Source organism: Phycodurus eques, chromosome 1 (assembly GCF_024500275.1).
Source record: "Phycodurus eques isolate BA_2022a chromosome 1, UOR_Pequ_1.1, whole genome shotgun sequence".
In the NCBI taxonomy this organism is placed as follows: Eukaryota; Metazoa; Chordata; class Actinopteri; order Syngnathiformes; family Syngnathidae; genus Phycodurus; species Phycodurus eques.
Genome location: NC_084525.1, coordinates 29,068,081 through 29,081,686, shown reverse-complemented (window position 1 = coordinate 29,081,686; position 13,606 = coordinate 29,068,081). Strand labels below are relative to the sequence as shown.

The following is a 13,606-nucleotide window of genomic DNA, read 5'->3' as shown; positions in this document are numbered from 1 at the left end:
ATATCAGATTTGTGTCCAATTAAACAGGGTGAGATTTCACACTGAGTGAGTAAATTTCTAAGTAAATTGAGACAAGATAATTTTTTCTTCATGCTATACTTTTTCTGGCATTTTTGTTTGGGGATGTGCTGTGAGAGTTGCAACCAATTGTGTAAATATCAAAATTCCCATGCCGCACATATATTATTTGTATTTTATTTTTTATAATCTTTGTTCTTCTCTGTTTGGGTTTGCACGATAATTTGTTTTGGAAATGCCCGGGATGCCCTTTTTCAAGCTATTCTAGATGGCCTAAAATGCCTGGCAGATGAGATTCTGGATTTGTCATTAATATTTGAAATGTTCTGTCAATAAGCTTTGCTCTGATTGGATCGCTATTCTCCTTTTTTTGAATATGGAAAGCAGCCTTGCTCTGAATGGTAGTTGGTAATATCTTGGCATCTTGTGGCTGCCAAACAATCATAGCGATGTCACGTTTTGATCCTTTGATGTTGTCACTTACTGTCAATGTGAAGCATAATTTCCCAAGCATCGGATTGTTCAGCCACTAATAGGGGAAATGAACTGAAGTGACAGTCGGCAACCTACACCCACACATTGAGGGATTTGATCTTGAACGCCCTAAAGGCGATCCTGTATCGGCTTTTGAGGCTGAGGCTACATTGTACTTTATCACTTTTATTAAACCATAAAAAGATGCAATAACAATCAAGGAAGAAGCGGGTTTCTACAGAGAGTGGACATGGCCGAAAATAAAAAGAGAGTATCGATACAGTATATTGAGAAGCTCGGCTCCGCTCCTATTCACTTTTAGCCTGTGAAAGCTTATGTTTACAAATTCATCCTCCACGAAATGGGCACAATTCTGGTTCCGAAATGCTTAGGAATTTTCTAAAAATAACTTGAAGCCATTTACTTCTCACCTCCTCTGAGGTTGGCAGATGATGCAGAAGTCTTAGCTTTGCACAAGATGCAGCCGTGTTGTCGCTCGGCCATGTTTCCTGATTTGAGTGGACGAAAGCCAACCACAAAATGGGTCGGTTCTTGAATAATGAGTAGCGTATCTAAATCACAATGACATCTAATTCTTATCCACTCGTTTTCCATGCCTTTTGTCTTTCATTGGCTATTGCATACAATCGACAAAACCGCTTAGATGTCAAACTTAAACCAGGTCACAGATTCATTTTGGGCTATATTATGCAGAAGAAAATGCATTTTGATGGCATGGGACCTTTAATATACTGTATGTGCCATACGTAGTGTACAGTATATTAGTAGCAATATAGCTTGCAATTTACTTATAATTTATTTATCTATGAATATTAGCAGTCTTAGCCAATTAGCTCTCCATTTATTCTAAAAAAGGGTTAATCATTGTAATAAATATCGATAGTGAATAGTACTTTTTTTTTTTTTTTTAAACTGAAGTTTTTATCAGACAGCAACAAAACATTAATGATGTGTTTAAAATGTGGTTTGTAAACATAAAGGGACGCTGTTGGACACAGTGGTGTAGTCAATGTACACTTTGATGGAGAAGTGTTAAACACAAACGCAACACTGTGGTCCGCCTTTATGTGTTTCACATTCTGCTGTTCATGACTTTTTAAATGTTTACATGGAAACAATGAAAAGTATTTTCTGTGGACTCAATGAATAATAATATATCTGATTAATTAGAGGCACTTTAATGCATTAATCTAAACTGAATGAAAATATCAGAATTTTTACCTTAAATTATGGTTGTTGCATAGACATACCGAACATAGTACATGAACTTAATGTTGTTGTTGTTTATTTTCCATCATGCCACTACATACATAAACATCCATCCATCCATTTTCTTTTATCGCTTATCCTCCTGATGGGTCGCGGGATGCTGGAGCCTATCCCAGCTATCTTCAATTATTCTTCAATTAGCAATTATAGGAATGATTTCATGCCCTGCGACTGACTGGCGACCAGTTCAGGGTGAAGTCCGCCTTTCGCCCGAAGTCAGCTCGGATAGGCTCCAGCGCCCTGTCACCCTAACCAGGATAAGCGGTGTTGAAAATGGATGGATGGATAGGAATGATTTTGAGCCAACAATATTCACAAAGCTGTAACTCATAAATTCAAGTTGGCTATAATAAAGCTTTTAAATGAGTTTTTGTAAGATCAAGCACTTAATCCAGATGTTAATCATTCTGGCTCTAGACTCCAGACCATAGTCAGGAGCACAGGGGAAGTGGAACTGTGTCTACTCCTCAAAGGTGGAAGTCAGACATACCCGGAGTTCAGGGCTAATTCCCTGTTTTCCCTCCACTGCTGGAACAACTTGACTTGTGGTAGGAGAAATAAAACATTATTAGATTCACTGCAATGCAAATGTATACTATTCTTAATCAAGTAATATATTTCAGTAATTGATTAGTAAATAACAATGTTTGCGAAATGGCACATTGTGAATAAACGATACGATTGTAGCATGTCATTTTGTGCGCAATAATAACGGCAATTTGGGTAATGTTGGGATACTGACAGTACAGTGTTGCGAGTGACAAGTACATGTGTTCTCTTGTGTTCACAAAAACAAACAAAAAACACAACACAAGACAAGGCACAAAATGTCTCAGAGTGGAACAGCAGCATGTAACGAAGGCTGTGCTGATGATGATTTTATACTTTGTAGTGAAAAGCAAAACAATTTAATAGCCACTGTTGAGTGCTGGGGGTCCACAAAATGTTTTTTGTACGTCAATAAAGGTGTGTATTAGTACAAAATCAATTGTAAATAACTGCATGGCAACATAAGATAACTTGAGTGAATAACTAACATTAACGCTGGGCCAATAAAAATTCTGATTCAGAGTTGGGTAGAGTAGCCAAATATTGTACTCAAGTAAGTGTACTGTTACTTTAGAATAATATGACTCAAGAAATAGTAAGTAGTCCTCCAAATAATTACTTGAGTAAGAGGAAGAAGGTATTCAGTGAAAAAACTACTCAAGTACTGAGTCACTCGTGAGTAAGTTTAGATTTATTTTTTAAATCAGAGTACATCAAATGAAATAAAAATAACTAAATAATATGAATGTCTAAATTCAGATATTGCTGGACAATATCAATTTATCAAAATCACAATAAATAAAATCTTTATAAAATCTTCGTAAAATAACAAAATTAAGGCCAATTCAGCTCCAAGAAATGGTCTTTGGTTTCCGCTTGTTAAACAGCATAAAACTGTAGGCTCACCTGGCAGATTACACAAACAGTAATAAGGCTGCAGTGGATATAAAAAATATACACACCCCTGGTCAAATGCCAGCTTTGTGTTGTAAAAGAATTTTGAGCAAGATAAATTATTTTCAAACTTTTTCCACCATTGACGTGACCTAGAATTTGTACATCTCAACTGATTTACCGGTATTTTGGTATCTTTTTGAGAGGGGAGGTGCAAATAAACAACTGAAACAAACATGAATGTGATTGACTTTGTCATGGTCTGTATTTTGGTTTGGATTGTGTTTGGTTTCATTTCGTGTGTCCCATGTTGTTTTTCGCAACCTACAACTGTATTGAGATGGTAGCTCACTACATAGGTGACAAAGCCGTGGAGGTTGCATCACAGTGGCCTGGCCTGTTTGAAATCCCAAGAGCGCTACCATGCAATAGTCATCACATTGCATGTGGCAGTGTAAACATGGCTGTGTCTTGTCAAGCTCACAAATGGAAATGACATCTTGTTCCGTGTTACACCAGGAAATGAATGAATTACAGTAAATGTCATAATAATTGCACTGATCTTATTTACCTGGAGTCTTGGCATGAATTGTTGCCTCTGCTCCTCACTAAAATTGTCATCACATTTACACAAATACTGTTGCATTCAGACTTTTTGTGACTTTAGTCTTTTCAGATTGTGGTCATACATGACACGAGTGTGGTGCAGAACTCAACTCAGTGTATGTAGAGTGGTTGGAAGTGTGATATTGGAGTATAACTGATATCCGTAAACAACCTATGACTTTCAATGCAACCCATGATATGACTCTTTTCTACCTTTTTTACTTTAAATGAGAGCGATTAATAATGGCCAACAAATAAAAGAGAGTAAGGGTGAGAGACCTGATTTAATGTGAGCGAGCACTGCCATCTATTGGCTCCTGGATGGACAAACAAAATGGGTTATACTGTTTTTAAAACAAGACATAAAGTTGGGAAAAAAAAGGCATGTTTGTTGACCCCTTAACATTGCATTGCCAAAGAGCAAGGTTAATATATTCAAGGTCAGTGCAATTTCATGATCAATAGTTTGTAAAAATAAGAGACCCACGTGGAGAATGATCAATAGCATAGATTTGTGAAAAAATGAAATGATATAGGTAACTATTATTGTAAAAAAAAAATATAATATAATATTGCGTATATTGTATTGGCGTGGACTGTTAGCTGCTAACAGGCTGCACCGTCTTGTTTACAAACGCAGAAACAGAGCCTATGTTTTCATGTGAATCAAAGCACGTGCATTTTGAGTGGCTGTTGAAAGCCCCGTAATGACCCAATGGGATATATTCCAGCCACCAGTAGCTTTAAACGGATATACTTTCTGTCCATATTAGAGCCGAGCAGTCTAACTTTGACCCTGTGTGGTGTAGATTAGAGAAAAACAAAAATAATTTAAAATGTGTGGACCCAATTCCTTGTTTTAAAACTGCATTTTCTATAATTATCATGCTGAAAGTTTCAAATCAATTATTAAAAGCCGTAGATCATTATGCCAATCGTGCCCATGATATGTTTTTATAAACTTTGGACCACAATTGTGCAAGAAGGAGAAAACAGAATAAAGACTTCTAACATTCATAAAAGGTTTGTGTGGACGTTGTCAATGTTGACTGGTAGGGGCTGTCAAAGCTGTGACATAGTTTCAGCGCAGTTTGCATCCTCAGGGATTTTATAAGATGCTCTGTTCTTCAACATCCTCACCACCAGGATGACCACCGCTGCCACGTTGAGAAGGCTCAAAATAGTCAGCATCTGTGTACACACAGACACACACACACACAGTCTAAATTGATTTATTCATGGTATTTATTCCTTGTATTAGATAATTGTGTCTTATTTTACAACCCCAATTCCAATGAAGTTTGGACGTGTTAAACATAAATAAAAACAGAATACAATGATTTGCGAAATCATGTTCGACCTATATTTAATTGAATACATTACAAAGACAAGATATTTAATGTTCAAACTGATAAACTATATTGTTTTTAGCAAATAATCATTAACTTAGAATTACACGTTCCAAAAAAGCTGGGACAGGGTCATGTTTACCACTGTGTTACATCTCCTTTTCTATTAACGACATTCAATAAACGTTCGGAAACTGAGGACACTAATTGTTGAAGCTTTGTAGGTGGAATTCTTTCTCATTCTTGCTTGATGTACAGCTTCAGCTGTTCAACAGTCTGGGGTCTCCGTTGTCATATTTTACGCTTCATAATGCGCCACACAGGAAAGAGGACAAAAACAGGAAGAGGAACAAAAATAGAAAATTGGTGGTCACACGGACGCGGGAAGTTGCGCTCGTAACTTGTTGGCGGGCAACGCTTTTAGCTTGGTTGAGAGCGTAACATTGCGGGAATACAAGAGATTCCTCGAGTGAACCCCTCCATTTTCAACACTGGTTATCCTGGTTAGGGTCACAAGGCACTGGAGCCTATCCCAGCTGACTTCAGGCGAAAAGCGGACGGACTACACCCTGAACTGGTTGCCAGTCAGTCATAGGGCACATATAGAGACGGACAAGCATTCGCACTCACATTCACACCGCCACTGAGTGGTAACTGAACCCACGCTGTCCACAACAAAGTCAGGCGAGTGTACCACTACACCATCAGTGACATGATTCCTCTAGTCGCCTGACAAATTAGAATCTTGGAAAACAAGCCACACCACAGGCTTCGCGCCAGACCAAGCCTTTCTCGTGGTCCATGGATGACCACATGGAGACAAAGAGTAAGGGGCGAGGGGACCGCCAGAGCGGGGAGGTTTCGGTAGACAAGAGCATAAGCAGATCCAGGAACAAGAGAGAAAGGACAAAGGAAAGGGGTCTGCCTTTATAACTCGGAGTCTCGGGAGAAAAGAGGTCACGCCACCGACTTGGATTCTGTTCTAAGTTTCTTAAGTACGCGGGTCACGCCCTAATCATGGGTGGACTCGGCGTATTTTCAAAAACGATTCCCAACTTTGAAACTGTCTGAAGCAGAGATTAAGTACACGAAACAAGCTTGTTTCCATCTTAGTTCTGGCATATCGGATAATATTGTTCAACACAATATTATTTCATACTTTTGGCTTAAAACACTGCTGTACAGTCGCCCGCAACATACTCATCGCTAAACCTGCAGAGATCAACACTGACACAGAAATCAATGCGCACATTCAGTGTACTCATGCAGGCCTGTACACGTTCGTAAAGATGTTGGATTTCTCTAAATTCATTGTTCATTCTCTACACATATAAAGAGTCACAAGGGGTCCATTTTGCAATATTTCGGTCACCATTGAGGCGTGTCCGTGTTCCATCGATGAGGAGTGACCTGTTGTTCTCACTCATTCCAAAAGGAGCAGCCTCAAAAGGAGGTGTTAAGACAAGGTGACAAGAGATAAAGAATATAACAGGAAATGACCTGAAGTGATTCACATTCATAGCATCAGACTCTAGCATCACCATGTGTTGTCAATTATTTATAATTATATAAAAATATATTTAATTAAAGTGGCACAGGCCCAAAAAATGTCATGTAAATTTGACACACCACAGAGAAGAGTAATGTTAACAAGCCTGCCATCTCCGGAGTTGGTTGACATGATGATTAGGAAAAATGATTATCATTAGGAAAAAGGTTGATATATTGTGTGTCCAGGAGACCAGGTGGAAAGGCAGTCAGGCTAGAAGTTTAGGGGAAGTGAAGAAACGGGTCCAAGCAGGTTGGAACGGGCTCAGGAAGGTGTCAGGTGTGTTATGTGACAGAAGAGTCTCTGCTAGGGTGAAGGGCAAAGTTTATAAAACAGTGGTGAGGCCAGCCATGTTGCACGGATTAGAGACAGTGGCACTGAAGAGACAACAGGAAGCAGAGCTGGAGGTGGCGGAAATGAAGATGTTGAGGTTCGCTCTCGGAGTGCCCAGGTTGGATTAAATTAGAAAAGAGCTCATCAGAGGGACAGCCAAGCTTCGATGTTTTGGAGACAAAGTTAGAGAGAGCAGACTTCGATGGTTTGGACGCGTCCAGAGGAGAAATAGTGAGTATATTGGTAGAAGGATGATGAGGATGGAGCTGCCAGGCAAGAGAGCTAGAGGAAGAACAAAGAGAAGGTTGATGGATGTCGTGAGGGAAGACATGAGGGCAGTTGGTGTTAGAGAAGAGGATGCAGGTGATAGGATTACATGGAAAAGGATGACACGCTGTGGCGACCCCGAACGGGACAAGCCGAAAGGAAATACGATTGTTACAATTCTTTGCATATGTTTTTAGCACTTATCTTCAAACATATTTAATGCATTTAGAAACAAAACACGGATTTCTGCTTCTTAGTGCCACTTTAAGATTTACTGTTTTGTTTTTACACTTTAATAGTCAGTGGTTAACTTCCTTTTCCACTTGTATGACAGTTGAGAATGTTCAAAAATAAGGTGTGAGAGACCACCTTCAAGTTGCATCTTAGTTACTTATCGCTAAAGTTGAGAAGGGGGTCCTTGGTTTATGAGGGTCCCAACTTACGATGTTTCGTCGTTATGAGTGGTTTGCCGTGAGCTTATTTGGGCCACTTCTAGTGTGCAAGCCACCCGCTGGTAAGGAATTTTTTTGTACTGTTTTTCATTTGATTGTCATATAATTATTTACTTTATTTCATTCAAATATATACTGTAAATCTGACTTTATTCCTGTGTTAGCATAAATTAGAGATAAGAGAATTTGGATATGTCGGTGTCATACGAATGGAACGCCGTCGTAAACAATGGATACCCTGTAACAGTTAACTTCTCTGCTGCACATTTGCTTGACAGTTATGAATGTTACTATGTTCTGTCAGCTCCTACTAGCCAACAGGTGCAAATCGAATTTAACTTCACTGACAGGCCTGTTGCCGACAATGGTGGTGCTACCCTCAGGGAGCCACAAGGCTGTGCTCATACTTATTGTTTGGTACACTGGACATTTGGCGTAACACATAACAAAAATAAATAAATCATATAAAGACGCTACTGCCACTTGTCATAATCCCAAACCATTTGTTGTTAAAATGGACCTTACGATATAAAGCCAGAGGATCCGGGCGTCATGCTGGATTGACACAATGTGCTTCTTCCAGTGCCAAGGTGACTCCCACACACTCTGAGCGTGGTCGTAGTCCAGATTCAGGACTCCTCTTGGCAGCACTCGGACTCCCCAGTAAACCGTTTTCAACCTTCTGAAATTGGCATCCAGCACGTCACAGCGGTATGTTCCTGGTGGATACAAAAGCAAATTGTAGGGGTGTTCTGATGCGATCTGAAGAGGTTTGAGGGCATTGACACCCCGTTCACCTGCATCTTCCTCCTTGACCGGGTCCAGAACGACCAGGTCAACCTGCGGACTCTCCCAGCGAGCGAAGAGCGAGTCATCAGAGCTGATCACCCCTGTGGCGCGGTGCCATGACACCCTGAGGTGAGAAGAACACAACAAGCGGTGTGGCATTATTGATAATCTCAGAAATCATTTTAATATGGCTCTCTTTAACACCATCAACTCCATAGCACCTTTAAGAATAAAATCCACTACTAAGAAACCTCCACCCTGGTTCACATACAGGTTGAGACCCGAGCACTAAAGCAATCATGAAGGAAGCTTCAACGGGCCATATTTTATCAAACCAACTTTTCTACTATTTGGGATGTGATATTGGCTCTATGGTGCCACAGTAAAAATGTGAAATATGAATTCCCGCACTCCTGAGTCTCAGACGTTTTTCTGCCGAGAAGCCTGAAATCAGGTCATTCGAATTTCTCAAACCTATCTACGTCACTAGCGAAGATCGCCACCTTCCTCTCCGCTGCCGAGCCAGCGCTGTCAACATAATGATCACGTGCGCTTGCACAAGTAGTGAGGGTTGAATCTTCTACGCTGAAGCTACCAATCAATGGAAAGGGGGCGCTCTTAGCCAAATATGGACAAAGTGGATACAAAACTGTCAGAGGGGTTTATTCTGGACACTCATACTGTATGCAATCACATGCAAAATGTGTTGAGTAAATACTGTACAATAAATAATGAAATTGGTAAAGTGAAACATGCCATTATTGACAAGTTTGGCAAGATAGATTTGGAAAGTTCATCTCTCTGAGCCGCTTATCCTCACAAGGTTCGCGGGAGTGCTGGAGCCTATCCCAGCTATCTTCGGGCAGGAGGTGGAGTACACCCTGAACCGGTTTACAGCCAATCGCAGGGCACATACAAACAAACAACCATTCGCACTCACGTTCACACCTACGGACAATTCTGAGTCTTCAATCAACCTACCATGCATGTTTTTTTGGGGATGTGGAGGAAATCGCAGTGGCCGGAGAAAACCCACCCAGGCACGGGGAGAACATGCAAACTCCACACAGGTGGGGCCAGGATTTGAACCCCGGTCCTCAGAACTGTGAGGCAGACGCTCTAACCAGTTGTCCACCGTGCCGATTTTAAAAGTTGTTAAAATTAATTTAAATCAAGCCATATGTGAAATCTAATTATTTTAGTTATTCAGAGAGAATGTTACTTTATTTACGTAATGGAAAAGGAATTGTAGAAATCAATAATGTACTTTTTTCAGGTTGCTCAGGGTTGCGTCAAGTATTGTAAACACCAAATAAATCATGTAATAAAAATGGTATCACTGATCCGTAAGCTTAATAAAGCCTGTGATAGTTCATTACCTATTATTGATGAATGTGTAGCAGAAAATCAGAAAAGTGAAGGTTTATTTTTCAAGAATTTTGAATCCTAAATTCTGGAATGACCCTTGTAGAAATCAATTCATTGAATGCATTACTATTATTATTATTATTAAATCCACGTCCTGGCCAGTGAACCACTAGAGGTTGGGGGGGAAACAATCGTCGGAGGGGATGTAAATCAATGCGGTCCGGGGTCGCTGAGTCCTCTTCTGCACCCTGTGACGTCACCCTGCGGGATTATATGTGCCACTTTTAAACAGTATGCGATCACACTTCCATTGAAGAGGATTGAAGTTGGCTCACAGATGTCCCGCTTTACTGTAAATGGTCTGGGGGTATACTGATCCACTAAAGTGCCAAAACCAGGTCTACCCCGCCTCCTCGCAGAGTGGGCTGACAGACAGTTCCGCGGACATGTGGGGTGCATCAGGCAAATTTAATTCATAAATGTGTTAACAGCGGACAACGAATCCTCTGAATCATTGTAGGAAGCAATTCATTGAACGCATCCCACTGGCCAGCACGCAGCTATGGGGTTAGGGGTACATAAACGAATGGGGATAGATTAATGAGGTCCGCTGACTCACAGTATTTAAGTCGCCCCACGGGTATCACCAGCTCATTCTGTATTTAATCACATTGTCACAGGCCAGTGACGCGCAGATTGCTCTCTCATGCATGTGAGACAGTCAATGCGCCTCCCTTAAAGGAACTGAATGAGTTAAGCCACTTTGATTGGCGACGAATAAAGTCGGCTGCGATTGGCTGCCAACCAGTTGAGGGTGTACCTCGCCTCCTGCCCGAAGATAGCTGGGATAGGCTCCAGCACTCCCTCGACCCTCGGGAGAAGCGGCACAGAAAATGGATGGGTGGAATAAAGTTGGATGTGTCTACGCCGCAGACAGTCTCTTTTGTTATATAAGCGTCTGCGAGATTACATCAGCCCGTTCTAACACGCCCCCTCGCAGAGAACACCATGCCAGATTTGCGCCAGTCAGGAAAATCGAGCCCCAAGACCTTTGAGATACTTTTGTAACCTAAAGTTTATATATAAAGACCTGACCTCAACCCGATTGAAATGCTGCGGCGATGATCTCAAGAGAGCTACAGGTATTCACATCAGACATCCCAGGAATCCTGCTGAACTGCAAGAGTTTGGTAACGAGGAATGGTCCAAAATTCATTGTGATCGTTTGATCGTGTGCATCTGATCTGCAACTACAGCAAACATTTGGTTGAGGTTATTGCTGCCAAAGGAGGCAGTTTTTTACTTTTTCCTCTCTGTCCTGTGAATGTTTACATATTATTTTCAATAAAACTATGAAAACATAGCTGTTTGTGTGGTATTAGTTTAAGCAGACGCTTTTTATCCTTGTGATTTAAATGAAGATCAGACCACATTTTATGATCAATTTATGTAGAAATTTAAGAAATTCCAAAGGGGTCACACACTTTTTCTTTGTACTGTACATTGTTTGAATACATTCACAACTTGAGTACTGTAAATATGGTACTGTACATTACAGGCATGTCCATCATTAAATAGGCAAAATTATTGCCGGTGGCCATCAGGGGAGTAATGCTGAGGAGTCAGCCAAATAGAGCGTATGTAACATTGACAGTAATATTTATACTTTTCATGTTCATTGTTTTATATCGTATATGAGTCACTTAAATGACAGTATATTGGAATTGGGCACTTGGACCTGGAGTGTAAATCCAGTTTGAGAGGTGACGAAGTCCAAGGTCGCTTAAAGGGACATTGATTTTCTTTTCTTCCAAAAGGTGGCACTGTGTACTGATTGGACCTTTGACCTCAGCTATCTTAGGCTATTTTGATTTACATATCCCTCAAAATTAACAAGATTCTTGCCAAGACTTGTGACCTGAAAAACTGCTTTCAGTCCTCATCTCCAGTGTTTTCGATCCTTTCTAGAGACAAGGTAAATATTTATACATTAGAAAATCTCAAGTCTTAGTCTTTTGTATAAATGGCAACAGATGGAGTCACAGGTCATTTGCACCTTATGCCACTTTGTGACCTGTCACTATACTTTGCTGGCATATATTAAATTTTTTTTCCAACCAATTCAGTGAAATTGGATAATTCCCCATGCACACCTAATGATCTCTCACGACACACTAACGTTGTTGGGAATCACTGCTCACCTCCACAAGAGCTTATTCACCAGCTTTTTGTTGTTCTCCACCAGACAGTTGAGCTCCAGCCTCTCGCCTGTTGTCATGGTGACTGTCTTTAGTCCACACTGCCACGACTCTCGACACCTCACTTCCACATCATGACACTGTTCCAATTCCTAGAACACAGGCACACAGTAAAGCTTGGCTCTGGAGCATTGTCCCTGGATTGGCAGTGTGGTACCTCGTCTCCTTGGGGAAACGCCTCATGTTTCTCCTCCAGTGCCTTCTGGCCATCTTTCAGCTTGCAAACCGTTTGCACCTTGACGCCCATGCCGCACGTGACGCTGCAGGGCGTGCTGTTGATGACCACCTGCACCTGCACCTGCACCTCCTCCGTGTCAGCGGAGCTAAGATGGACGTGGTGGAGGAGCAAGAGAATAGCCAGCATTTGATCCATTGCGCTGAGGAATCTACTGGATTTCAATGAAAATGCATGTTTCAAGCGTGCCAATTTTGTGTTCGTGTTGACAGAAGTGCACAAGACAATGAAAAAGTTACAATTTGTTTAGTCAATTACAAAATATAGGATACACGTTCGTTGCTCGTGATCTCAATCAGTCAGTCGTCATCTCAGCTTGACTTTACCTCTCTTTATTGACGTCTTCCTTACGTCCTGTCCGCATCTGCGGAGGTTGGAAAAAAGGAATAGAAAGTACAGATGTCTCTTTTGAAATGTAGGAAGTCAAAAGTAAAAAAAATATAATATATATTTTTTTTTAAGTCGCCAGAACAAGAAATCACTCACGGATAGTACAAATACGCGTCAAATCTACTGAAGTAAAGTACTTCGTTACCTCCCACCACTGCTCTCGACACTTGGTCCAAATTACGCTGCGTGCACGGAGACAGTGACGTACAAATAACACCCAAAGACGCTCAACTGAGTGCATGTGACGTTCACTCTTACGTTTACTGGAAAATGCTCGCGTCTCTGACTGCCCGAAATTTAGATCAATAAAGACAAAGCGGTTCCTAATACTCTTTTCTTTTCTTTTTTTTTTTTTTTTTTTTTTTTTTACACGCACCAAATTTTTTTTTAACATCACACATCTTTTTTTTCCCTTGCTCGTTGTAATGCTGCTGTGCTTTATTATATTGTAGTATCATGGTTTGATACTATCTATGAGCTATCGGCTTCATCTAATTACAGTGCTGTAGTTATTACATTGACCAGCAGTGTGTCGTCTGGCCAGCAGGTGTCAGACAAACACATGAGACGAACCTCCAAGTCAATAATGTATATAATATGTGTGAGTAGCAAAGTAATAGTTCAGTGTTTTTACAATTCACATTTTTCAGTTCCTGCGATTGGCTGGCGACCAGACCAGTCCAAGGTGTAACCCGCCTCTTGGGATAGGCTTCGGCTTGGTTTAAAATTGAACAGATGGATAGATTTTTAAAAGTCACTTATATATCATCTAATTCAAAACAGAA

At 40.7% G+C, this 13,606-nt stretch overlaps 1 protein-coding gene across 1 annotated transcript; it reads right to left on the bottom strand.

The window, feature by feature from the left end:
• Nucleotides 1-4,817: 4,817 nt before the first annotated feature.
• On the bottom strand, nt 4,818-12,993 carry tmem81 (transmembrane protein 81). The gene is made up of 7 exons (XM_061698647.1): nt 12,967-12,993; nt 12,758-12,795; nt 12,354-12,585; nt 12,140-12,288; nt 8,579-8,694; nt 8,307-8,500; nt 4,818-5,022 (listed from the first exon to the last, which is right to left on the bottom strand). Exons 2-7 carry the CDS (start codon nt 12,793-12,795, stop codon nt 4,894-4,896), a joined length of 858 nt encoding a protein of 285 aa, XP_061554631.1. The 5' UTR covers nt 12,967-12,993; the 3' UTR covers nt 4,818-4,893.
• Between the last annotated feature and the right edge of the window lie 613 nt (nt 12,994-13,606).